Source organism: Crocodylus porosus, unplaced genomic scaffold (genome assembly GCF_001723895.1).
Source record: "Crocodylus porosus isolate Cpor-Errol unplaced genomic scaffold, CroPor_comp1, whole genome shotgun sequence".
NCBI lineage: Eukaryota > Metazoa > Chordata > Crocodylia > Crocodylidae > Crocodylus > Crocodylus porosus.
In genome coordinates, this window is record NW_017728937.1 from 859,825 (window position 1) to 887,303 (window position 27,479).

At 43.5% G+C, this 27,479-nt stretch overlaps 2 protein-coding genes across 5 annotated transcripts in view; both read right to left on the minus strand.

The window, feature by feature from the left end:
- Window positions 1-15,145: 15,145 nt before the first annotated feature.
- On the minus strand, window positions 15,146-21,739 carry LOC109318155. Its single transcript, XM_019547222.1, has 4 exons — window positions 21,623-21,739; window positions 20,058-20,149; window positions 16,208-16,296; window positions 15,146-16,015 (listed from the first exon to the last, which is right to left on the minus strand). Exons 1-4 carry the CDS (start codon window positions 21,733-21,735, stop codon window positions 15,704-15,706), a joined length of 606 nt encoding a protein of 201 aa, XP_019402767.1. The 5' UTR covers window positions 21,736-21,739; the 3' UTR covers window positions 15,146-15,703.
- LOC109318153 (inner centromere protein-like) overlaps window positions 20,058-27,479 on the minus strand; it is a 39,554-nt gene continuing 32,132 nt past the window's right edge. For all 4 annotated transcript variants that reach the window (XM_019547216.1, XM_019547217.1, XM_019547218.1 and 1 more), the window contains 2 exons: window positions 22,504-22,660; window positions 20,058-21,949 (listed from right to left, as the gene is read on the minus strand). In XM_019547216.1, the coding sequence (XP_019402761.1) occupies window positions 21,738-21,949; window positions 22,504-22,660 (369 nt within the window). In that variant the 3' untranslated portion in view covers window positions 20,058-21,737. The remainder of the gene's footprint in view (window positions 21,950-22,503; window positions 22,661-27,479) is intronic.

The window sequence follows — 27,479 nt, forward strand, 5'->3', positions numbered from 1 at the left end:
GTATATTAAGTCAATTTTGTAATGTGATTCAATTCAATTTGATTGTGCCTTTTTAATTTTATTTTGTGCTTAGTCTTTTCAAATATGGCTGTAAAGAATTTGGGGGCAGGAAAGTTGACTGAAGGAGTGAACTGTAATTAAATATTGGAGAATACTAACAGAATTTGAATGTTGAACTTATAAACATGAAAACTGGATCTAAAGTGTAGGCTTATCCAACGTAGCAGAGAGCAATGTAGTATTTCACATATGGCACAGGTCCAAAACTCAGTATGGCCCAACTCCTGCAGTTCCACTGGGATGGATCCAAGTGGCTGAGCAGAACTCACTGCAGCTCGGGGACCCATGCCAGAATACAATACGGGCCCATTTTGAAGGTAAGACATTGTTAAGAATATTCAGTGAATAATTGCAAGCTATACATAAATGTTAGATATCTCAGATTGCTAACAGAACAAGAGGACAAATGAATGTTACAAAAGATGCACTTCACCCCCTGTTCGGGGTCATGCTTTCTTAGATAACAGGGCTGCAAAGGGGTTACTGTCTCTCAGAACGTGGCAAGTCTGGGGAAGCTTGCCGAGCAAGAGCTGAGGCTGGATTCATTCTGGTTCTGATAAAGTTATCCCCATCAAAACCACTTCTTTATGAAATGTGACACACACACCCACAGCTACTTCAATTCTCCTTTCAGTTATGATTTTTTTTTCTGTCTCTAAAATAGTTTTCTAATCCACAAGCTGGCTCAAATAATGTATAAAGTCTGAGATTGGAGCAATACATCTAGTCAGGGGTAGAAACCTACACTGTCCTCAAACATTGTGCTTATGACATACAGAGACAGTGTTACAGAAAAAGCCCGAAGTTTTGCAAAGTTTTGTAGTTCCAGTTGAAAAAATAAATTCAATCTGCTCAATAACAACCAAGGCAGTTCAGTTCACAGACACCAAGTAAACAGAAAAGTAAACCCCAACTTGGCTCGCACTTCAGTCATGTGACTGTGGAAACTTGAAACTAATCTTGATATCCATTTGAAAGTCATTTATGAAAAACATCTAGGGAATTGTGTTTCCTATAAATGGGATCCTGATGAAAGCTGTACCCCATGCTGATCTCATGTGTAGATTTTTTTTTTAGAGAAGCATATTATGCAATTTCTTTAGCCATTTATTCAACATGCCAGCTTTCCACATTAGGGGAAATCCAGGTTTACACAGCTGGACAAATAGGGTTTCTAGTTGCTGGAATCTTCATTTGCAAAACAAAATATTATTATTGCGAGGAAGTTACAAGGGAATTGTGTTTAAAAGGGAATGGGACTATCAGCTAACTTTTCACTACAGATTCCCCAAAATGCCCCCCAACACAGAGACACCAAAACCAGCCAAAATCTCATGTAAAAAGGTTTTTAATTTTCTGTACAACTAAAGACTGTATCATAAAGACTGCAAAGAAAAATATTTTGGAAATAAAAATATATATTTTTTAAATTAGCTCGGTAACATTAACTTGTCTCTCAAGACATTTTTGCATGGAGATTTGATACTAAACACCCAGCATAGATTACTACATATGTACATTTTTCACATATACCACTTATTTTTTTCAATTTGGAGTTCTCAAGGAAAAAAAAAAAGATTTTATTCCATAATTGATTAGAGATGTGGTCTTCTATAACCATCACATTAATCATACGATAGTGGTGTTTCCTTGACTTTATATAGCTTCAGGGTAGCAAATTCATCAAATTAGTATAATTTCCATGTTGACCTCAACATTCCGCATTTGAAAGCTTCTTATTAACTTACAGTGACATTTAGTGCTAGATGATGTTCCATGTTTTTTAAATTTACCTGTAGAGTTGCCAAAGTTGCAAGCATTGCATTTAATCAGATTTTAAGTGTTTTTTCTTAGCTGACTATACACTGCAGTTGCTGTGGTATCATGTCATTATCCTCTGTAAAAAGTTCATTTTTTTTTTAATATATTTTTAATCTTCATACTGCCACAGTTATTTAAACACAAGAAAAATCCCCCTCCCCCACCCCCAAAAAACATTGTTTAGTGCAAATTAAGCTCACTCTGTCCGTTTAAGTAATGTTTTCCTCAAATGCTGGAAAGATAGAGAAGAAAACAGCTAAAGTCAACAACCCCCATGCCTGCTTTCCCACCTACACCAAGATAAAACTTATCAACTTTTTCCTATTACTAACTCCTTCTACAACACATTGTTATCGTTTACAGTTTCATTAAAAGGCAACCTAACTTTAACTGAAAAGGACAAATGTTAACAATAAAAAACAGCTTTTAAAATATAGGCTTTTGTTTTGAGAATTTCTTTGAAGAATAAACAGTAGGTTTAAACTTATGCCTACTTCTCCCATGTACATCTATCAGGAAATTAACAGAGACCTCCACATTTTGCACAGATCACTGAATGACCCACAGCTGGAAACAGATATTCATTACTACCCTGCAGAAGATCCAAACAGGATGACACAGCAGCTCTGTAAAACACAAAGGTCAAAATCCAACTCCACCTTAGGATGGGGAAAAAGCATTTATGCACTTGAGTTAGCCTATAAAGCCAGATCTAGATGTGCAGGTACATTTGTGATGCCACAAAGAAGTTTGCGCATTAAACTGTGCAGTGCTGCTAATATGCAGTGCTGGGGCAAAAATTGCTAACCCCCACCACAACCAAACAAGAAAATGTCAGAATAGTATGTGCAGGACAAACGTGGAGATGGGGGAGCAGCGAGCCCAGGACTGCCTGCTCCCGTCTTGAAGAACACTGCACCTCAGCCAACTGCTCCACAGCTGGCTGGGACAGTGCCTCAGTGTGAGAAGGTCTGCAGCAGAGCCCCCACATTGAGGCATGTAGAAGTGGAGCAGGCAGCCCTGGGTTGCCTTCTCCCCTGTCTTGACACACACTGTGTCCTAGTGTGGGTCTCGAGCCCACAAAGATGGGAAAAGGCAGCCCAGAGCTGCCGGCTTCCCCATCTCCACATGCCACTCAACAGCTGGCTGGGGCACAGGGTGCCTCTGTGTGGGGGCTGCCTGCCAGCCAATGTGTGTCACTGCAAAGTGCATAGGCAGGGGTGTGCACTATGGCACAAACTAGTGGCACAAATTTGTGCCACTATTTGTGCTGCTGCAAATGCACACTCCTGCTCGTGTGGACGTAGCTTAAGTGGCATTTTGAATCACTGGTGTGCATTTTAAACTTTACTCCTTCCTTTGGAAGAGGTGTAAGTCACAAAAAAAGATTGAGAAGGACCTTTCCCACATTTCAATCCAAAAACCCAGTAGCTAGAGCACTTCCTCAGGGAATGAGGTCCATGGTCCTAGGCCTCCCTCACCAGAGACATTGTCCAACCTATCCTCTAGTTCTCCTCTTGAAATTGGCCCTGTGGACAGGCAAGCAATAGGATATGGGAGGAAAGCAAGCTAGACAGTGTGGTTCAGTGATAAGGGCAGTGCCCTGGAAGGGAGGGGGTCCTGGATACTGGCCTTGGTCCCTGTTCCTTTCCCTCAGCAGGGCAGAAGCTATTCCACTGCTGTCTTTCCAATTGTTATTACAAGCACATATAGAAATGCCATTAAAGATAGGTTAAAAGAGTTCATCTCACTAAGTTACACTCCCTCTAACTCAGTGATTTTCAACCAGGGTGCCACGGCATCCTGAGGTGACTTGAGATCCTTTCAGGAGTGCCACAGAGTGCCACACAATGTTACCACTGTTCACCATGCAAACTTGATTCACATCGTAAATCCAGAGATTTCAAATAGGAAACCATAGTGTTAAAAGCATTCTGTCCTTTTGTGGTCTTTGCAAAAGAAAAATCGATCTACTATTTTTCTGTAGTCAAGAAACAAGTGAAAACTAAGAGCTAGCATTTTCTGAGAAGTGCCATGAGTCTAAAAAGGTTGAGACCACTGCTTTAACTTGCTCTTTTCCTGGGTATTTTCCCTCTTGGCTGCCTTGTCTGCCAACTTCAACAAGAGGGCTGGAGAATACACTTGGCAGTGTCTAACTAACCCATGATCTGATGGTTAGAGCAACTTGCTGGAAAGCAGGAGACACAGATGCAAATCTTCAGTGAGGGTGAGCAGGCCTAGAACCTGGGTCTCCATTCTCTTGGCAAGTGGCCTAAATGGCAGGTTATTGGGCTAATGCAGTGACCAACCTGCACTGTAGGTGCCACAAATGGTACAGACAAACCCTGTATATGACATAGAGACTGGGGAGGGGACAGGCAGCATGGTGGCAGATACGGCAGGGAGCAGCAAGCAGAACAACAGATCAAGTAGGGAGAAGGGATCAGAGTAACACTTGAGGAGGATGTTTGGCTAATTTGTGGTGCACCTGTGAAAAAAGGTTGGCCCCCCCCTACTGAGTTAAAAGATAGAAAGGTTCTCTTTTTCCAGCAGCATCACCCACTAAGTATGCTATTTCTGAAACTTGCTGAGAATTTACACATCTACCCCGTTGGAACAGGGCCACTTGAGAATGTGAGGGTTGAAAGGCATCCTGAGCATGCACAGCGGGGAGTAGGACTTAAGTATCTGCACAAATGGCTCAAAATTGTGCTTGCACAATTAAAGTTAGCTGCAGAAATGCTACATACCTGTCTAAAGTGGAATAGGACATGGGCCCCAATATTTCATTACTTAGCTGTTGAGCCAAGCAGTCTTCCAGTCTATGTATATTTATTGCTGTAATTATAGTTTATCATTATGATTGTATCTTAACAGTCAATGCAACAGCATTGCAGATCAGCTGTTACAGATAATGTATCATTAAACCTATGGGTGGTAGGGATTGTTTGTTTCTAAATGCGGCCACCCCATGGGTAGAAGGCATATTCTTTGGAAAGAAGCTTATCTATGGAGTTGATAGCTACACACCAGCCTAAAGAATAAATACCCTTCCATCTAAATATCAGTTCCACTGAATGAAGAAAAATAGCTCTAATATATTGACTCCCACCCTCCCACAAGGTGTTCTGCAAACCAAGGTAAGTTTGAGGAGCCTGTCTCACTAAAATTAAGTACTCAAAAAATAAATGTAATTAAATTTGAATAGCAAGTTTAACAATGAAATACAGAAAACATATAAATGACCAAACAGTACAGATGAAGCATATCAAGCAAATGATTATAAATAAAATGCCTACCTAAACAAATTGGAGACTTCTTCATGTCTAGTAGTAGGGGTACCACTGTGGGACCAGGGACTGAAGATGAAAGGAGTGCATGAAGAGTGGTCGTTTCTTAAGGACATGATCTCTGAAGCACAAAGGAAGTCCATCCCCATGTGATGGAAAGGTACCAGCAGGGCTAGGAAGCCCTCTTGTCAAAATAGGGGAATCTCAGTCCTCCTAAGAAAGAATAAAGAGGTGTGCAAGCAATGGAAGCTTGGAGAACTATACAACAATGGCACATACTTATAGGGAACAAATGAGAAAGGCTAAGGTAGTGACTGAACTTAAATTAGCAATGGGAATCAAGGACAACAAGAAGTCCTTCTTTAGGCACATAGGGAACAGGAGGAAAACAAATCAGAGTGTAGGGCCATTGCTCAACAACTCAGGACAGCTGATTACTGGCACTCAGGAGAAAAGTGAACTCCTGAATTACTACTTTGGAAGTAGAGAAAACCTGGGTAACTATAGGCCAGTTAGCTGAACTTCTATTCCAGGGAAAATCCTGGAAAAATTCACTGAAGAGTCTATGTGGGATTGGCTTGCAGAAGGTAAGATTCTGTCAGACAACAAGCATGGCTTTGTTGTGGGCATGTCTTGCCTTACCAACCTCATCTCTTTTTACAATCAGATAACTTGCCACCTGAATAAGAGAGAGGAGGTTATCACTGTGTACCTTGACTTCCAAAAAGCCTTTGATCTGGTACCCCACAATGTTCTCCTGACAAACCTGGTGGATTGTGGGCATAACTGTGAGACACTTAGGTGGGTATGACGCTGGTTGCGGGGTAGGGCCCAGAAAGTGAACAGATCTGCGTTGTCCTGGTGAGAAGGGCCAGCAGTACTGGCAGTCCCACAGGGGTCAGTACTTTTCAACATCTTTATCAATGATTTGGATGTGGGAGTAAACAGCTCGCTGGCCCAGTTTACGATGACACCAAGTTATGGGGAAGCATGGTCATGCTTGAAGATAGGCTACAGATACAGGTGGACCTAGACACAGGCTAGCAAGTTGGGCAGGTCGGAACCAGATGAAGTTCAAGGTTGAGAAATGCAAAGTGCTCCATCTGGGAATGAACAACTGACCCGCACCACAAAAGAAAGGGACCTGGGGGTAATAATAGACCACAGTATGAATATGAGCCAGCAGTGTGCGCTGTAGCCAGCAGGGCAAACAATACTCTGGCATGCATCAATTGATGCATCACCAGCAAAACCAAGGAGGTGATTCTTCTGCTCTACTCAGCACGGGTGAGACTGCAGCTGAAGTACTGCATCCAGTTCTGAGCAACGCACTTTAACAAGGATGTGGTAAAGCTTGAGAGAGTCCAGAGAAGGGCCACCTGTATGATCAGAGATTTGCATGGCAAGCCAAATGAGGAAAGGCTGAGGGACCTAGGACTCCAGCCTGAAAAAGAGAAGGCTGAGAGGGGACTTGGTAGCAGCTTAGTCCTATATCAAGAGACTACACCAAGGGCTTGGTGAACAACTGTTCACCAGGGCACCTGAGGGGAAAACCATGAGTAATGGCCATAAACTCCTAGAAGATTGATTCAGGCTCAACATTAGGAAAAACTTCACAGTCAGGGTGTCCAGACTGGAATAAGCTTCCTCCAGAGGTGGTACAATCACCTATCCTAGAAATCTTTAAGAGGAGACTGGACCTTGCTGGGGTCACCTGACTCCAGTTGTCTTTCCTGCTTGGTGCAGGGGGCTGGACTTGATGCTCTTCTGAGGTCCCTTCTGGCCTTACAATCTATGAATCTATGTTTGATAGAAATCAAATTCACTAAGTCCTAAAGCCTCCAACCGGTGGCCAACCTTTTAAAAAAAAGGGACTTCTTACCCAGGTTTCAAAGACTAAGTTTTAAAGAAGCAATAATTTCCTGCAGATGGGGACTTCAGCAAGAACCAGAGTTCAAGGATGAAGAGCAAAATTCTAAAGTGAACTTGGATTTATATACTCAATTTACCTGAACCAACTTAAAAAATCTTGCTAAATAAGCTTAACGAATACAGAAATCTAACTCATAGGTTATTTCCTAATTAATATGAACTGTTTGATATAATAATAAAGGGTACCCTGCTTGTCGGTAGGTAGAAATGCCTATTTTGAATCACTTATTTCAGCTATGCTTATTTCAGCTATGCTTTGTCCTAAACCGGATCTAACTGGTGTACAGCCACTAAATGCACTCGAAGTGACCTTGAACAAATTTATTTTAAGCTGTCTTGTTCTCGCCACCTGAACTCATTTCGTGAGACAAAATGAGGCAATTACATATACTCAGTGGTCTGGTTATTTTCCAAGTGTAGAAGAAAAGAGAGCTGGAGGGATTTTCCTCAAATTTACTGTAGAGGAGGCAGCAATTCAGGCTAGTTTCTGATCCTCTGTGGGCTAGACTGGTTTTTGCAGCATCATACAGGGCACATCTACATTATTGTGCAGTTGACTAATTAACACTCCGGCTGCTGGCCAGGCTCCCAGCGGCAAGAGCACCACAGCTGCAGCTCCAAGGCCCCCAGAACCCCAGGTAAGACTGCTGGGGTCAGCACAGTTGCTGGCCTCATCCTTCCCTACCCCACCCAGGGAAACCTGCTGTGAGCCAGAGGGCATGTGGCATGGGCATTCCCCATGCCCAGCTTACAGTGGCACAAGGTGTGCTGCTGCTACTTGTACCCAGGGAAAGAAATATCCGTACTTATGTGGATGTGGCCCATGGAGAAAAAAGCCTAATCTTCAATTTAGGCACCAGGCTGGGGCAGGTGGCTGCTGTAGCCCTGGCTCTGTAGCCAGGTTAGGGCAAACCACTGCCTCAGCAGCTGTCTGCCCTGAGCCAGGGTGGCTTGTGTGGCAGGGGTGGAGGTAAACAGCAGGGAGAGTCCAGGGGAAATCATGCAGTGGGAGGGAAGGGGGGCACATGATGGGAGTAGGGGCATGCAAGGGAGACACAGCATGCAGCTTGCCTGTCCAGCCATCTATCCCGCCCTGGCCACTTGCCACCTCCCTCAGCACTTACCTTCAGCTCTGGCCCTGACCCAGCTGGGTTTGGAGCTGCCACCATTACTTCTGCCTGGCTGGGCTGAGCCAGGTCCAGGGCCATTGCCACTGACTGCCCTGGAGCCAGAGCCACTGCAGCAGGTAAGCAGCAAAGAGTGGGGCAAGTGGCCAGTTGGGGGCAGGTACCAAAGATAGGGAGCAGGAGGCAGGGACAGGCACAGTAGGGGCAAGAGATGGGGCAGCTGGCAGTAGGGAGGCAGGGGCCAAGCAGCAGGGGTGGCAGCATTGTGGAGGCAAGGGGCAGGGGGGAAAAAGTGACAAGAGGGCAGGCACAAGTACAGTGGGGAAGGGGCAAGGGCAGCAGGCAGTGGGGACAAGGGGTGGACATCTGGCAGCTTGTCTCCCACTGCAGTGCTGGGGGGAGGGATGAGTTTAAGTTGATCCCCAGTATTTAGATTCTGTACATGGAAAATGATAAACAATTCATCACTTTCCATGAATAAAATCTAACTACTGGGGGGATGTTTTAAATTCAAATTAATTTGGATTCCGGTAAATACTATAGGAATCTGTAGAGTTAAATATATTCTGACCTGTTGTGATCTTTCTTGCGTTCTGAGTTTCCATAGTCAAAAAATAATGAAAACTACGAGTTGGCATTTTCTGGGGGGTGCCTTGAGTCCAAAAAAGTTGAGAACCACAGCTTAGGTTATACATCACAATTATAAAGCCATGAGACAAGTTCTCTGTAGCAGGAAGTGTTTCTTATAGGAACTGCCAGAGAACTCCCTGGTACGGTTCTCTTTCTTAACCCATTTCATGAGACAAAATGTGACAATTACATATACTCAGTGGTTTGGTTATTTTCTGGGTGTGGAAGAAAAGAGAGCTGGAGGGATTTTCCTCAAATTTACTGTAGAGGAGGCAGCAGTTCAGGCTGGTTTCTGATTCTCTGTTGGCCAAACTCTTTTTTGCAGCATCACACGGCACATCTACATTACTGTGCAGATGACTAATTAACTGCACAGTAAATCTCTTGGTATCTACATGTGCACCCCTATTAGGGTGCATGAAACTAATAAACTCCACAGCAGGGTAGTACTTACATTTTACAAGTACTACCCTGCTGCAGAGGGTTTATGTGCAGCAGCACACATGTGGATGTTGCCCTGGCTGGCTGGGGCACAGGGTACTTCAGGGTGGGGCTAGCCAGCAGGCAACCCCTATATTGAAGCATCCTCATGCCTCGGTCAGCCCCTCTGCTGTATGTGGAACCTGGTCAGAGCAGTCATGAGCTGGCACTTTGACCCCCAGGGTCCCCTGCCAGCTTGGGCTGCTCCTACTGGGCTCCATGTGCTGCACATGAATAAACTCTGGAGCAATATGCAGATACACGTTCAAACTGCACACACGGGAGCAAAAAACTCTGGAGCAATAAGCTCCAGAGTTTATTTGTGTGCATTAATTGCATGTGTAGACCCACCCACAGAAATATTTAACAATGCCCAAGGGAAAGCGAGGCTGTTGTTCACTCAAGAATTTTATGCATAAACAGCCATGGCACTGTATTTTTACAGAGGGACAGGTGTACACAACTGACACTGGAGACATAATTTTCATCCTTGGGATTTCTGTTAGGCCCTCCACCAAAATATCTCTGCAACCAAACCATCCCCTCACCAAAAAAAAAAAAAAAGAAACCCCACAAAAAACAAGCAAAAACCCTTAACTAACCAAGTAAAAACACCAATACTAATTTAAAAAAGTGATTAGTGATTTGGGGTGTCTCAACTTATGCTTGCTGTTTGAAATATCATAAAAACCCTGATATTCAAAACACGTTATGCACCTCTTCTCTGAGCAACCTGAAAAGTGTCTCAGGTTAAGCAACCCAAAATAGAGGCTTCCCCAAATCCTGAGTCATTTTTTTAAAACCTAGGCCATGACTTTTTACTTCTGGCATTTAAATTCTCATAACAGCCAGGTGATCCACTCTGTTCCTTGCCCCATGAAGGCATAACTGAACTGTCCATGGACGAAGTGACTAAACTAGGAAAGTTTACAATATACAATCAGGAAAGAGTCCTTGCTCTGTATTGCTGTAGTACAATTTGCATTCCTTTCTGAAAGGAGGTCCCCATAATCCTATCCCTACTGAAATCAACAGAGGTTTCGTTACTGACTTCTGTAGAACAAAGAGTTGGATCCCAGGAACAGCTACTGCTAAAGTGCAGTGAATGGTGGCCTTCAGAAAAAAAGCTGATGAGATTGGATGCAGACAGTCACAGCATGCTAGGAACTCTCTTAAATTCCTCTGTCTTTTTTTTTTTTTTTTTTTTACTTTAACATACTTTTAGAACAAGACCTTTGTGCACACCCTGCTCTTCTATCCCTAGATACATCCCAAGCAGTGACTTGCAACCATGCTAGGATTTTCACCTAGTTTGTAATAGCTTGTAATTGCCCAAAGAATTGATTCAACGCATAGCAGACACACTGAAATTGTAGTCTGAACAAAATATAACTGAAGGTCTCCAAAATGAGAGGTTCATGGGGTTTTTGACTCTGAGTTTCCCTTCTTTCATTATGCATGCAAGATTATTAACATGTTGGCTGGCTTCAGTTTTCTTATCAGGAGGCAAGGTCTGTTCTTCCTTCTGTTGGACTATCACTTTGCTTTTGTATAATCAGCTTCTTGTCTGGTCATGGTGGCTGGTAAACCCTAATTTTCTTGCAGTTCCCCAGTAGATGGACAGCTAGGTGGTAAAAAGCAAGGTTAATGTCTATAATTACAAGGAAACTTTTAGTGAGGTGAGGACTGGCACAGAGCTGTGGTCAACCCAGGCTGCAAGCTGAGTCAGCCCTGTTTAATATGCAGCTGCTGTCAGGAAAAACCACATCCTACTCATTATACAAATCACTGGTAAGCAGAATTGCAGTGGTAGCAGCTGCTCCAGGAGGCTTTTGTCCCTGCCCCGAGCACTGCCTAGAAATTCCCTTTCACCCTGTCTGCTCCCATGTCCATGTCATAAGGTGGCATGTAGAAATATCATTAGGGAAGTAGGGCTGATTTCATTTATCAGCTTATGGAAAGATGACTAAAGCAAGGGAAGTTTCTTTGTATTGCAGACGGGCCTCTAACTTCCTCACAAGATTCCTCTGGACAGCACACTTGCCAAAGACCTTACAAGTGACAAGCGTCACTAAGAGAAGCAACACATGACATGTTCCAAGGAGTCAAATTATATCCAATCAAACAGATATAACATGCGATATAAAAGACTGTCATCACTCCTCTGGCCTGAACTGAGATATGAGTACAGGCAAGATGATGCAGAGGCTGCAAATGTCATAGACAATCTGAGGTAAGGAAGACCTGAAATCCTCAGTTTGGAAGAAGCCAGTGTAATGTTAAAACCAATATTCCCCTCCTCCTTAGAATGAGGGCTGCTGCACATAGCTTAAGCTGTATTCTTTGCAGGTGGTAATACGATAACAGGAAAAAAAAGAAAAAAAACAGCTCAGCTGTGGAAAGCTATAAGCGGAGGGGAGAATGACTGAAGAAACATCATCTGTGTAGTTATGGAGCGCCTTCCCTGCTGGCCTCAAGGCATCCCATGCAAAGCACTTAGGCTTCAACATCGTCCTGAAATGGTTTGCATTTTGTACCTTATGGTTAATATTTATGTTACAATAATGCCAAAAAGGCCACAACCAGGGTGGGCCCCAGCATACCAGATATGACAGGAACAATGCAACACATTTATTTTCTTCTGGGGGACGTGTCTGTGAAGGGAAGGTAGGGCTCACCTACGTGAGTGTCACCATCTCTGTTGATGAAAGAGCCACATATGCAAGCCACGTTGGCTCTGTGACCTGCTCCAAAACCCACAGGTTATAGTGGCCTCAGCCTGGCTTTGATCAGGCAGTACATGGACAAAAGGGCAGTTTAATATAAATATTTGGGGTCTGATCCAAAGCCCATCATAGCCAATAAACTCCACCAGATGTTGGACCAAGCCCAGACCTAGCCATTGCAAGCACCTATAGCAAGCAATACAATATTTCCAAAATAAGTGCCACAGCTGTTGGCAAAGACCTGGCAGAGTCATCACAAGTGTCAGCTGAAGCTACATGACAGACCTGAGGTAGAAGGGGAGGGTCACTAGACTGCTTAAACAGGCTGGTGACATAAAGCAGACAACTACATTTACATTTCAAACCAGAACCTATAAAGGGAATACCTGAGAAGAGACAGAGACACTGAATACATGAGAGTCATGAAGGGTGTGTGATACGTGAGGGATGTGGAAAGCGTGGTACAGTCAAGGCACCCAAGGGGGAGCAGGAAATGCAGATTCACCTATAAAAACCCAGGCAAAGATGAGGCCTGTGGGTTCTCCTCATCACCTAATATGACCTGTGGATCCCCCAGAAAGACTTTTCTAAATACTTGGTTGAAAGGAGACACTGCCCTCAGGATTACATAAGACCTGTGCAAGGTTTTCAGGCTTGGCCTTGTACATAGGATGCTCACCAAAAGGTGTTGGAAACATCTGAAGCCCCTGGTGGGGGTGGAGGATGTTTGCTGGTTGTAGTCCCATGTATGGCTCTGGACTGACTCATGGATTTGGACTTGATTTGGCTGGGAACATGAAAAGTTTCTTAAAAAAAAAATTTGTTGTCTTTTTTGGGCTTATTACTTTGCATTTTAAGTTGGGCTAAGTTGTGTGTGCTATCACTGTGTTTTACTGGGCTGTGTCTTAGCATAGGCCAGGTTTTTCTGTTGTTCTTTGTCATGTGCTTGAACTTGAAAATTGCTGTGCTCAATAAATGCTCTCTTCAGAGAATGGACTATTCTTGTTCAAACATTCATTAATTCAGTGCCACTTCCTAAACTCTAATATTAAGTCTGGTAATATAGGAGCATCATCTTTTTGGCTTCCATGTAATGGCTTTTGTTGTCAGAGGGGCTCCTGTGGTCTTCTGATCTCCCAGATGGTAACCAGCCTACTTACAGGTCTGGTCTGGCATGTCAGCTTTTCCGTCTGGGCTAAGAACTTTGATCTTCTTGTCACTGCTTCATTCTTATGGTTATGTGCGAGCTTAAACAGCAGTAGGTTTCATGTCAATGTAAAGATAATGCAAACAACTATGACTAAGGCCAAGAACAGTTAAGTAAAGTTTCCAGTTCCTCAAGAAAAAACCTTCTTCCTTACTTTTTGCATACCCTTGAAGTTTGTAAAGGGCAGCAGGGCTGTGGTCTTTCCTCCATCTTTGCCTTTTCTTTTTTTTATAAAGCTAAAATAGCATTTTGGTAAAAACTTTCAGAATCTAATATAGTTATTGAAGGGTTAGGGGTCCTGCTGCTCATCTTCAGCTGCTTTACTTACACTTCCATTTCATCAAGGACACCTCTGGGTAAATGTTTAGGATGTTTTCAAAATGAATGTGGAACAGAGCAAACAGAAAGGAAGCAGGAGGCAGTGGTCCTGCTTCACAGGAGTGACGCATGTACTTAATCACCATCTCATGACAGTTAGGCATTCAGCATGTTGCTTTAGCTACAGTAGACTCCCGATTTACGTGTATATTGTGTTTCTGAGAAACCTCATGTATAATCAAATTCGCGTGACTTGAGGTGAATTTTCCCATAGGAAATAATAGAAAAAGTGAGGGGTTGCATTCCTTAGACTTCACATTTATGATACACCAAAGGTACCAAAATAAAACTTTCAACTAATACTTTATTTATTATGTTACAAAAACATATTGTAAACATACTTATCCAGTTACATTTTAAGAAATGCACACAAAAACAACAAAATGGGCATACTGTACAACAATCTTCAATCAATGAGATGAATCTTCATCCAGGTCGAACAAATCAAAAGATGGCGGTGATCTCTCTCCCCCAGAAGTGGCTGGCTCTTCCCCAGAAGTGGAGGGCTGAGAGTCAGTTGTTTGAGTCAAGGTAGTGCTGTCCCGCTTCCTGAAGAACTTTTGCAAGGAAGACTGCACCGAGCAGTGCTGCTTCTCCCTGTAAAGCTCCATGTAGCAGGCATTTGCATTCTTCATCAGCCAGGCAACCTTAGTACTTCTTTCATGATTGGGGTCGTTTTCATCAAAAGGAGGCTAGGTAACCATCCAAAAGTTTGACTGCATCAGCCATGCCTTTCATCATGAGAACTTGGGGGGAGGGCCTTTTATTTTTTCCATGGGCTCTTCCAGCTCAAGAAAGTCCTTGTTTGGGAGTTCCTCCCTATGGGAATCAAAAAGCTCAGCCACATTTTCCTGGTTGATTATAGGTTAGGGGCTGACACTCTCAGCAGCACAGAGGGATCTTGGAGTCAGGATTGACTCCAGGATGAATATGATGAAGCAGGCAGAGCCAACCACACCCTGTCATGCATCAACAGGGGCATCACTAACAGGGCCAGAGAGGTCTTGCTCCCCCTCTATGCGGCACTGGTCAGGCCGCAACTGGAGTACTGCATTCAGTTCTGGGCGCCGCACTTCAAGAGGGACATGGAGAACCGGGAGAGGGTCCAGAGGAGGCCACGCGTATGGTTGGGGGCCTCCATGGCCAGCCCTATGAGAGGCTGAGGGACCTGAAATCTCTTCAGTCTCCGCAAGAGGAGACTGAGGGGGGATCTCGTGGCTGCTTACAACTTTATCAGGGGCCACCAGCAGGGACTCGGGGAAAGTCTGTTCACCAGGGCCCTCCTTGGAGTCACCAGGAACAATGGCCACAAGGTGAGGGAGGATAGGTTTAGGTTAGATATGAGGAAGAACTACTTCATGGTAAGGGTGGCCAGAGCCTAGAATAGGCTTCCCAGACAGGTGGTGCTCTCACCTTCCCTGGAGGTCTTCAAGAGGAGACTGGATAGGCACCTGGCTGGGGTCTTATGATCCCTGCCACCCCCAGTGCTCCTTCCTGCCCACGGCAGGGGATCGGACTAGATGATCTGTCTAGGTCCCTTCCGACTCAGTGTTTCTGTGATTCTACGACCTGCTCAAAGCTCACACTCTCAGCCATTTCAACAATCTCATGCCTTGCATCACTGATAAATCTGTCAGCAGCAAAGCCTCGTGAATCATTCACAACAGCAGGCCAGATGTTTTTTCAGACACCATTAAGGCACTGCTGCATAACATTATTCCAGGCGTCTCTGATTATGTCTATGGCCCTCTTGATGTTTAATTTCTTTCAAAATTCTTTGACATTTGTCTTTTCCTTTGACTCTGTCTCATTGATAAGTTTCTTGAAGGCCCTCTGTAGATAATAGCTCTTGAAAGCTTGAATAACAGCCTGATCCATGGGCTGGATACGTAATGTTGTATTCCATGGCAAGAACAGCACCTTAATGTTCTCACTGAGGTCGCCAAGGCTCGTGGGGTGTCCTGGAGCATTATCAAGAAGCAGTAGAATTTTGAAAGGCAGATCTTGCCTATCACAATAAGCCCTCAATTTCAAATGCAGCAGACTGGAAAACTAACCTTCAAACAATGATCCAGTAACCCCTTCCTGGTTGGCTCTCCAATAAACAGGCAGATGTCCTTTTGCATAAACTTTATGTGCCTGAGGGTTTTCAGTGTGGTAAACCACAAACGGTTTGAGCTTGAAGTCGCCAGCTGCGTTCGCTCCAAGCAGCAGTGTGCTGCGATCCTTCTTGGCCATGAACCTTGGGGAGGTTTTCTCCTTGACCGAGATAAATGTTCGACTCAGAATCCATTTCCAGAAGAGTCTGGTTTCATCCAAGTTGAAAACTTGCCTCGGATCATAGCTTCCTTCCTCAATGGCAGCCTGTAGGATTGAAGGAAATTTATCTGCAGCACTTTTGTCAGCAGCTGCTGCTTCCCCCATCAGTTTGAGATTATGACATCCATGCCATGCTTTAAATCTATCAAACCATCTCGCACTTGCATTAAATGGCTTGGCTTCCGGATCATCATGTTTTAACACTTTATAAATGCTGCATGCCTTTGTTTGAATCACCTGAGTCGAAAACAGCACATGTTCTTGATTCTGGTGCTCAATCCATGTTGTCAACATGCATTCCATTTTCTCCATGATAGCCAACCTTGTTAATGAAACAAGGGCAGTAGATAAATATGTAGCACTCTTACAGGACTCCTTAATTTTCTCCGATTGTCCCTAATTGTACAGAGAGTTGACTCACTGAGCCCTGTAGCACACCTAATTTCCTTTGTCTTCTCACCTCTTTCATAGCTCTTTACAACTTCAAGTTTTTCTTCCAAAGTTATAGTTTTTCTTTTCCTTGTAGAGGCAGAAGCACTTGTAGAATCACTACTAGAAGCACTCATCTTGAACACTTAATGAATGCTGCTGCCACAATGGTGACACTGAGACTGAGCGAGCCCCCAGACTCCTGCTGGGAAACCCAAGCTGTGCGTAACTCCATTTGACTCAGTCTGCACATCTCACAAGGCGTTTGTGTATATGTGCGAATGACACGCATCTTGGGGTGTATTTTTCTGTTTGGGTGTTAATATTAATTCACATAAATGCGAGACATGGGTAAGTCAAATACATGTAAAATGGGGGTCTACTGTATTTTAACCTCTTCTATTCTTCTCATACAAGGCATGTTCAAAAAGAAACGGAAGCATCTTATTCTAAATTGATCACTGAAATTGGGCATATAATAAAGAGCAGTAGTGACAAGGAAAACACGTTGAAAATTAAAAACCAGCTTAGGAAATGTGAAGAACCCCCCATCAATGGAAATATCCACAGTGAAATTAGACAACCACCCATCTGCCCTGGCTTTAGACAATCCTCTCACAATGGAAGAAACCACTTACGAGAGAGGCAGCATACAGCAAACAATTGTGCATTAGAATGACTAAGTGTTTATTCTACAGCAGGAATAGCACAGATAATGGAAGTTCATCCTACAGCTCGCCTCTCTCCGGCTCCTCAGGGATTTACTGATCAGCGTGTCAACTCATGCCTGCTGTTATATTTTTTGAGATACCTAGATCTATCCCCGAAGAACTGGACTGAAATGATAGTTTCCTTGTTAGCTACCAAAAACAGAAATTGTGATTGAACAGCTCTCCCAACTTAGATAAAGAGTTGGTGAAGAGGTACAGATTGCCTTAGCCACCTCTTGAGTTCCTGTCTCACTCCATGTGACACTGAAGATGCTTACACAGAACTCTGGATATCATTAATGATTACCCTAACCTAGAATCTTAAATCGCCTGTATGAGGAAATGGCTATTGTAAGAAAGGTTTGCTCTTACAAAGCACTATTTGTCCATTTGTAAAAAATGTTTCACAAGTCAGGAGGCGCTAGTTGGGCAACTGAAATAAAGTTGGGAGGGAGTGACTCAGTCTTCTAGAATGAGCAGAGACTCTCATCATGATTATGCAAAAATCACTAGACCTCACACTATGCACTAGAAGTCACAAGCAACTGTATGACTGGCAGGATGGACAAATGTGGCCACTGTTTAGCTGAGCATGAAAAGCCCAGCCTATACATGAGGCTTTTTGTTCCTATTCTTCACCTACATTAAGGCAATAATCTCAGCTGACAGGCCACTTAAGAAGTTTTGGTGAGCTGTTGAAGGCTATGCACACAATCTTTTAGAAGATATTCATTTTAACAAATTACAGATAAAAACATATTATATACTAAAAATCAAATATCTACTATAATGTATTTTAATTTTACTTCTAAAAAATAATTGTTGTCCCGATTAATGTTTTTTTTTTTTCAGTAATGTGTATAGATGTGATTACATAATACCCCAAAATAAAGCCTTACTCTTGTATAGTGTGTGTGTGGAAGGGAAAGGAGGTGGTAGGGTGAGCCATGGGCCAAATACAATTAATTGACACGCTGTGCTAATCAGCTCGCAGTGTGTATTTTGCCCATCCCTGACCTAGAACCTCCAAACACAGGTAGCTAGAACACTACAGGCCACCATCAATCTCAAGTGCTTTTTTCAGCCAAGAACCTTGTCACATATCTATCAAACCCAGCAGTCTTTCCTGCCCAAGTGCAGGGGGCTGGACCCAATGAGTGTGTGAGGTCCCTTCCAGCACACTGGAGTTTGCTGGTAATGAAGGTAGTCAGGGGACCACTATTCTTTGCTGGAGGCTGCTGAGTTGGATGTTGAGTACAGATTTGGGAGGCAGCACCATATCTATGCAAGGTACATCCAGTCCCCATCCAGCTACTTGACTTGGCAGGACAAAGAAAACTGATTTTGCTAAATGTTACGATAGTGGACCCTCTCTCGCACTTATTTTTCCATGCCATGTATTGTGCAGCTATTTAGAAATGTGCAAATGTCTCAAGTTGAACAGGACAGGAAACAGTCATAAATCTGGGGTGGGAGAGATCAGCTTGTACTTTTAAGGTCAATATCCGAACAACCTTCTTCACACTCACTTCCTCAGCCAGCTTCCCCCTACGACTCATTATGTCACAGTGAACTTCTATGGGTAAGAAGAGTTTGATTTTGGAAGGGGGGGGGGGAGGGGAGTTCTGGGGCTTTTAAAATCAGATGTAGAACAATAACAGGGACCTGGAGAAGGTTCATCAGGGCAAGAAATGAAAGGAAAGCTTCCCCCATTTTAGGTAAAAGCTCACTATGCTCATCGCACTTACTTTGCTATTTTGCTTCCAACCTGTTAATGGGATAGCTTCTGGGGAAGCAAAGAAAGAAAGAAAAAAAGTTGTCCTAAAAATGGCTGTCCAAAAACTGAGTACTTCCTGTAACTAAGGCTTATCAGAATTTAAAATGGAATATCTATTCCACCATAACTCCCTATGCGATTACTCGGATTCCAGGCTAAGAGTGACTTTCTGCATTTTAGCTTAATCAAAAAAGATTATACAGATGCTCTCTGCAAAATGAGTTGCCCTACATAGTGTTAGTGCAGGATAACGATTACATTTTAAATGCACACCCTAGTTTACTCCACACTGACTTTCCTATGTAGACAAGCCCACAAGATAAGTCTAATTATCTTTAGGTGTGGCTGAATTCAGTTTAGTTTGTGCATTTGACAGTATTTTGCACTATCACGCTCATCCTTATATTGTGGATGTACAGCTTGTGACCCCTGCTGGCTCCATGGCACCTCCACCATGAGGCTCCTTCCTGCCAAGGCCCATTGTACCACAGGTCCTTCATTACATGCATTTACCAGTAACAGCAGCTCTACATGAGAAGAGAGAAAAGAAGTTTTGAGTTCCCCTGCCTAGAGTTGACAGCTCCCTCATGCCTGAAGAGCTCTGTAACCTTAGCTGTGAACTGCAGGAAATGATCACTATCACTTATTTGGCTAAAATGGCAGGATCACTAGTATAGACGAAGTGATACCAGGTGCCCACCCTCCCATCTCCCGGTTAAGGGGGCTAATTTAAAGCAGCCCTGAATCCTGTGGATGCAAGGGAAGGTAAATGAACACAGACCTCAACTGTTGCTCATTTTAAAGTAGAAGTTACAACTGTTTCCATTATTGCCGTTTCCTTAGTGTAAGGCCAGGTTTAAGCAAAGCTAAGAAAGCTATTGCTAACAGAAGCAGTGGGTGCTTGGGGAAGTGTTTAAGGATATTAACCCACTTCAGCAGGTGTGGTCAGTGCAGGTCAGAACTTGTTCTAATTTTACTTCCATGACCCTGGGAGAATTGGGTTAAGCACGTCTTTCATTTAAAAATTTAGTTTCCCAGTCTGGCTGCAGCATGAGGTTACTCCCAGCTTCTCCCCTCCCAAGTCAAACCACAGCCTGTGAGGCAGAGCTCCATGGTCTAGTTCTTGACTATGCAAGTCAGCAAGTGGGTCAGCACCAACAAGCAAATTCACCTGTCAAAGGGTGAGAGTCAATGAAGAGCACAACCAGTCCTCTCAGAAAGCTGGTGAAGAAGTATGCCTCTGATCCACATGTCAATGTACCTCTGTAACAAGAAAGCAATACTAATCAGTAAAGCCCTTCCTTTCCTTCTGGCTCTGCTATTCACCTAGCTCAAATCCAAGCTGACAGCGTGAAAAGCTTCCAAAGCACATACAAAAATTCAGCTTGACAGTTTCCAACTCTACTTAAGTTACCTCACCCCAGCACAGGGGCTGACTGAAACATGATTGAGGGAGGATGCTTGCAGAGATAGGACTGCTTCTCAGGCATGAACTGTTCCAAACTATTTCATTTTCACCTGCTTTGACTTAAACATGGAAGAAATTATACAAAAGGGACAGTTACTCCATGTCCAATTCCCAAGAACAGCTTCAACAATGTCAGGAACAGACCTAAGGGAATCGTACAAAAACCTCAAACAAAATAATCTGTTGGAAACAGCCTTTTCTCCTCCTGGGCACAGCAGCTGTAGAAGCTAGTGGACACAGAACTGTGTGTTGCAGAGCAACTGCCAGTGAAGAGATGCAGAGATCTACAGTGTAAGGCTTTTGAAAGCTCAGGTATATTCAGAAGAACACAGTTCTGCTCTTTTACACCATCCGACTATACAGCCTCTTCAGCCACAGCTTCCTGGGCAAGTTGTCTAGAGAACTAGGTTCAGCCAGTGCACAGCTGACAAAAGGAGACGTCAAGGTAGACTATTAGCTGAAAAGAGCAGTGAGCAAAATCAAAATCCTTAAAGGACTGTACAGAATCTTCCTTTCCAGTCTGACTCGACATAGCTGGACCATCTCCTTTTGGTATACAACTAAGAGGCAGTAAATAAACACATCTGTAGATGTCATTTGTTCAGTGCATGGCTTCTGCAGGAGACATTTCTCCTGTCTGGGATGACTGCACTGAACTCAGAAGCATGTCCAGCAAAGAAACATCTGGAAGTGGATTTAGATATTTAAAAAAAAAAAAAAAGTCAGAATGGTGATAAGTTTATTCAAGCACATGAAACAGGATAGAAAGTTCTGTTTGGACCAAGACAAAAATCAAATTTCAGATCAAAGTAACAGAGACCACACTGTGTAGAAGAGTGAACGTACAGCACATGCCACACTGGCATAGCAAGTCACACTCTTTTAAAAAAGAGATTCTCCTCCACATAAAAATCCTAGGTAAAGTTATTTGGATGATTCAGATAGCTCAAAGACACAAACTGTGACAAAGGTATCAGCTCTTCCTTTGATGGCTGCGCTTCCCATGGTTGTTGGTTCTACAAATGTCTCTCAAAGTAAACTAGTTAGAGAAGACTAGCAGAATCTGGCAGCAACACATGAAACATGAAAGGGGATAGGGTACAAAAAAGAACCAAAAAAGCAGTCACATTATTAAGAACGTGTAGGGTTGTTTTTATCAGTAAGCCTGTGTCCTTCCCCTTAGAGCACAGTTCCAGACAGGAAGAATGGTCCTGCTTATTTACTAAACTAGAACATTTTATTTAAAGTCTTTATCTATAAAAACGCAACTATCCAAAGTAATTGAAGTTTTCAGTATTAGAAAAATCTCAGTATTAGAAAAAACCTGAAAAAGATGACAGACTGAAGTGCCAAACTGCAGCATGATGGACATTTTCCTCATCCTCAGTTTTTGAAGCTGTAGGACAGGCCAAAAGTGGGTTTGGTACCAGGAAGGGGTGGAGAATGCCAGACAGCAGAACTTGTGCGTTTGAAGTACCGCGGCTTGTTCTTGTAGAAAATGTCCTCCAGTTTGGGGCTTGCAATAACTCCGAAGAGCAAGTCAGTATTTGGAGGGTTGTAGTACTGGTATGTAACAGCTTGATTAAGCTGAGACCCTGGGAAAATAACCACCAAGTTATGTGAGCAGATTTATAGGCAACAGGTCAGGTTGCTACTTAAATTACAGAGGTCTTAAGAGACTGTAATCGCAAGCTATCATATGAAGCCAAAAAGGCTAGGAGCAATCCTCCTCCTTCTAGGCTTAGTGTGGGCATGTTCAGTACTAAATCCCTTCAATCTGGAAAGCACTTGATCCCTTTTTATGCAAAATCTATAGCCATCCTCACACTGAACTGCAATCTAAAACACTCTTCACATTACAGGTATCCCAAGCACTTTTCCCCTTCTAGCAACTAGCCTATGATGATTCAAACCTTCTCTTTTTGGATACTGTAGACCTTTATCTTAAGACAAGGTAGCAGAGGATTTTGTAGTAGTATCAAACTAACAGCACTTAAAAGACTGTAGCTCCTCCAGCACCACACAGCAGTGATGTTCCATGCACTCTCCTGAACTAGGAAGGAAGCCCAAAGTCTAAGTGAGACATACCTGGAGTCTCCTGCATTCAAAGATAAAACTGTACTACCAGTATAACAAAGTTAGTACTTACCATTGGCCCAGGTGGGAATGGGCTTACGGGGCTGGCTCTCATCATCTGTGGAGTCATCGCTGTTCAGATCCATCCCATAATTATTTGGATTTACCTTGGGGAACTTGGATTCTTTTGGGCCCTTAGCTGGCCCTTGGCAAGAGCTGGAGGCAGAGGTCTGAAACCACACAAATGTAAGTTATATTATCCTGGTACTTCTCTCTGAAGGTGGCGATGGGACAAGTTAGATTGACAGAAATTAGTAATGGGTTTTAACTATTGTTTGTTTATTGGGGAAACTTCCCAAAGTTGTAGGAATAGCAGATTTACACTGTATATTCAAAAATTACTGGTGTTGATTGATTAATGCCTAAACATCATTACTGTTAATGCAACACTGCAACAATTATGATGGGTAGGCCAATGAATTACATTTGACATGATGTGTCGCTACTTGTTTTCCATAGTTCAGCTCTGTTCACTTTAGGGTAACACATGTGGCACAACACCAGCCAGTTCAGTCCCAAGTCCAAGAACTTTTAAAGAAACCTTACTGAGGGTACAGGAACAAACCATTCTGATGTGCACGAAGACTCCCAAGCAACCAGCTTGGCTTAGCAGAAAACTCTTCAGTGACCTTAAACACAAAAAGAAAGCTTACAAGAAGTGGAAGCCTGGACAGATGACTAGGGAGGAGTATTGCTCAGACATGCAGGGAGGAAATCAGGAAAACCAAAGTGCAACTGGAGTTGCAGCTAGCAAGGGACATGAAGGTTAACAATAAGGGTTTCTACAAGTACATTAGCTACAAAAGAAAGGTCAGGGAAAGTGTGGGTCCCTTACTGAATGCAGGGAGGCAACCTAATGATATGGAATGAGGAAAAGGCTGAAGTACTCAATGCCTTTCTTACTTTGGTCTTCACAGGCAAGGTCAGTTCCTAGATTACCGCACCTGGCAGCACAGTTTGAAGACATAAGCAGCCCTTTGTGGCAAAAAACAGGTTAAGAACTATTTAGAAAAAGCTGGATGTGAACAAGTCCATGGGGCTGGATACAGCACATCCAAGAGTGGCTGACGATTGTAGAGGTGCTGACCATTAGCTTTGAAAACTCTTTGTGATCAGAGGAGGTCCCAGACAACAGGAAAAGAGCAAATATAGTACACAGCTTTAAGAAAGTGAAGAAGGAGGATCCAGAGAACTACAGACCAGTCAGCCTCACCTCAGTCCCCAGAAAAATCAAGAAGCAGGTCCTCAAGGAATCCATTTCTAAACACTTGGAGGAGAAGAAAGTGCTCGGGAACAATCAGCATAGATTCACCAAGGGCAAGTCATGCCTGACCAACCGGATTGCTTACTACAAGAAGACTGGCCCTGTGGATGTGAGGAAAGCAGTGGTTGCAATGTAGCTTGACTTTAGCAAGGCTTCTGGTACAGTTTCCTACAGCATTCTTGCAAGGAAGCTGAGGATGCATGGGTTGGGTGAATGGGTTGTAAGGTACAGAGAATGCTGGCTGGATCGTCGGGATCAGTGGGTAGTGATCAATGGCTCAAAGTCTAGTTGTCAGCTCATATCAACTGGAGTGTCTCAGGGGTCAGTCCTGGAGCTGGTTTCCCACCCCCCATCTTCATTAACTATCTGGAAGATGGGACGGAGTGCTCCCTCAGCAAGTTTGCAGATGATGCCAAGCTAGGGGGAGCAGTAGGTGTACTGGAGAGTAGGGCTAGGATTCAGAGGGACTTAGACAAATTGGAGAATTGGGCCACAAGAAATCTCATGAGGTTCAACAAGGACAAAGTACAAAATCCTGCACTTAGGATCGATCAATCCCATGCACCAGTACAGGCTTGGGACAAACTGGTTAAACAGCAGCTCTTTCTGCAGAAAAGGATCATGGGGTTACAGTGGACAATAAGCTGGATATGAGTCAATGGTGTGCCTTTGTTGTCAAGAAAGCCAAAAGCATACTGAGCTGCATTAGTAGAAGCATTGCCAGCAGATGGAGGGAAGTAATTCTTCCCCTCTATTCAGCATGGGTGAGTCCACATCTGGAGCACTGTGTCTAGTTTTGGGGCCCCTCACTATAGAAAGGATGTGTACAAGTCAGAGACAGTCCAGCTGATGGCAACAAGAATGGTTAGGGGCTGGGGAATGTGACTTCCGAGGAGAAGCTGAGGGAACTAGGATTATTTAATCTGCAAAAGAGAAGACTGAGGAGGGATTTGACAGCAGCCTTTAACTACCTGAAGGCGGGTTCCATAGGGGATGGAGTTAGGTTGTTCTCAGTGGTGGCAGATAACAGACTAAGGAGCAATGGTTTCAAATTGCAGCAAGGGAAGTTTAGGTTGGATATTAGGAAAAACTCTCACTAGGCAGGTGGTGAAGCAATGGAATGGGTTATCTTGAGAGACTGTGGAATCTCTATCCTTGGAGGTTTTTAAGGCCCAGCTCAACAAAGCTGGGGTGATCTAGTTGGGAACAGTTCTGCTTTGAACAGGGGCTAGACTAGATAACCTCCTGAGGTCCCTTCCAACCCTAATTTTCTATGATTCTATGACTTGAAAGTACAGCCATTCCTGTAGCAGCCCTGAAGGGACGGAGTAGACTTATCTCTCCAAGAGGAAAAATGCAGTGCTTTTTTCCTGCCTTGAGAATAACTTTACTGATGTCAGCATTTAATGAGCTGTATATATGCTGACACCTTATTAAGAAGATAATGAGTCTCTATACTCAGCTGGATTTTTTTTTCAGGGTAATTATAGGACAGCAAATATCTGTCACTAGTTATGACTCAGATAAATGAAGCAAATGGTATTGTGTACAGCAGTTCCATAACTTAAAATACTACTTCACAGCAACCTGTTTCATTAATAAGAGAAGTCAGCCTTCAGTTCCTAAACTCTCCTTTTGCCATGTTTTTTTCCCCCCCACACTGTCAGTGCCAAAGCAGTCTACTTATCCCTTGCAAAAGGAAGTGTTGTGTCATTTCACAAAGATGTTCTTTCTGGCACAGAGTAGCTTTCTGTACTCTCACATGAAACTGTAAAGTAAAGCAGTGGAGCTTTATGATTTTCTGAAGTTGCTATGAATAATTTCCTCTGTAGTTGCAGGGCAGTTGAAAGGTGCAGAGATGATTGTCCTAGCAGTGGCACCTACAAACCTGACTGCCTCTGAGATGGGTTAATTCAATACCTTGCACTACTACTCTTAAATGATCTTAAATTCCAAGCTAGCTTAGTTTTTGAAGATGAGACTTTACAAAAGGCTCTCCATACTCAAACATGAGTATTAGATCTCCAGCTCTTAGTTCACAAAAACATAGAAAATTAGGGTTGGAAGGGATCACAGGAGGTCAGCTAGTTAAAGTGTCCTGTTCAATGGGGAACCATCCCCAACCAGATTATTCTAGTGAGGGCTTTGATGAGCCAGGCCTTAAAGCCTCCAAGGATAGTGATTCCACAACCTCCCTAGGTAACACATTTCGGTGCTTCACCACGGTTCTAGCGAGAGAGTTTTCTTCCTAATATTCAACCTAAACTTCTGTTACTGCAACTTGAGACTACTGCTCCTTGTTCTGTCATCTGTAATTCCCTGGATCCTCCTCCTTCCCCTTCTTAAAGATATATACTATATTTGCCCTTTTCCAATTGTCTGAGACCTCCTTCAAATCACCAAGAGTTTTCAAAGATAATGGTCAGCAGCTCTACAATCACATTAGCCACTCTCTGATGCACCGTATCCAGCCCCATGGACTTGTTCATGTTCATCTTTTCTAAAAAGAGTCCCCTACTTGTTCTTTCACCACCGAGGACTGCTCACCTCCTCAAATTGTGCTGCCAGGTGCAGTAATCTGGGAACTGACCTTGCCTGTGAAGAGCAAGGTAAGAAAGGCACTGTGCACTTCAGCCTTTTCTTCTTCATTTTTCACTAGGCTGCCTTCCCCACATCCAGTAAGGGACCCACACTTTCTTTGACCTTCCTTTTGTTGCTAACATAGAAACCCTTATTGTTACCCTTCACGTCCCTTGCTAGCTGCAACTCCAGTTGCACTTTGGCTTTCCCAATTTGCTACCTGCATGCCCGAGCAATATTCTTATACTCCTCCCTAGTCATCTGTCCAAGCTTCCTCTTCTTGTAAGCTTTCTTTTTGTGTTTAAGGTCACTGAAGAGTTTGCTGCTAAGACTAACTTGTCACCTGCCACATTTGCTAGTCTTCCTGCGCATCAGGATGGTTTGTTCCTGTGCCTTTAGTAAGGTGTCTTTAAAATACAAGCCGCTGTCTTGTACTGCTTTCCCCACTTAAACTACTCTGCCAGGGGAACCTGCCCATCAGTTCCCTGAGGGAGTCAAAGCATGCTTTTTCAGAAATCCAGGGTCCATACTTGGCTGCTCTCCTTTCTTCCTTTTCTCAGGATCCTGAACTCAGTCATCTCATGGTTGCTGCTGCTCAAGTTGCCATCCACTACTACAATCCCCAACCATTCTTCCCTGTTTGTGAGCAGCAGATCAAGAAGAACATGGCCCCTAGTTGACCTTTCCAACACTTGCACCAAGAACTCGTCTCTAACACTCTCCAAAAGTTTCCTGGATTGCCTCTCACAGTTGTACTGCCCTCCCAGCAGATGTCACAGTGATTGAAGTCCCCCAGGAGAACCTATGATCTAGAAACTTTCATTAGTTGTCTGAAAAAAAGTCTTATCCATCTCATCCTCCTGTTCTGGTGGTCTATAGCAGACACCCACCAAAACATCACCCTTGTTGCTCTCTCCTCTAACCTTAACCCAGAGACTTTTAAACAGGACTACGTCCAGTTTTATATTGGAGCTCTTTTACATACAGCGCAACTCCTTCTATTCTCTCCTCCCTTTCCTTCCTGAATAGTTTGTATCCATCCATGATACCACTCCGCTGGCTGGGAAATTGGCTTCGTGGTCGGACCCAGAGGGTTGTGATTGATGGCAGTCACTCATCATGGTGCCCTGTGACCAGTGGGGTCC

Excerpts from the sequence above, each read along its gene's own strand:
- LOC109318155 (XM_019547222.1), bottom strand. The coding sequence starts at position 21,735 with ATGAGGAAAATGTCCATCATGCTGCAGTTTGGCACTTCAGTCTGTCAT. Across the intron at positions 16,297-20,057 it reads TGACTCTCACCCTTTGACAG|CAAGGTTGGCTATCATGGAG; the intron begins GTGAATTTGCTT and ends TTGTTTCATTAA. Across the intron at positions 16,016-16,207 it reads ATGTGCTGTTTTCGACTCAG|GCTGCCATTGAGGAAGGAAG; the intron begins GTGATTCAAACA and ends TCAATCCTACAG.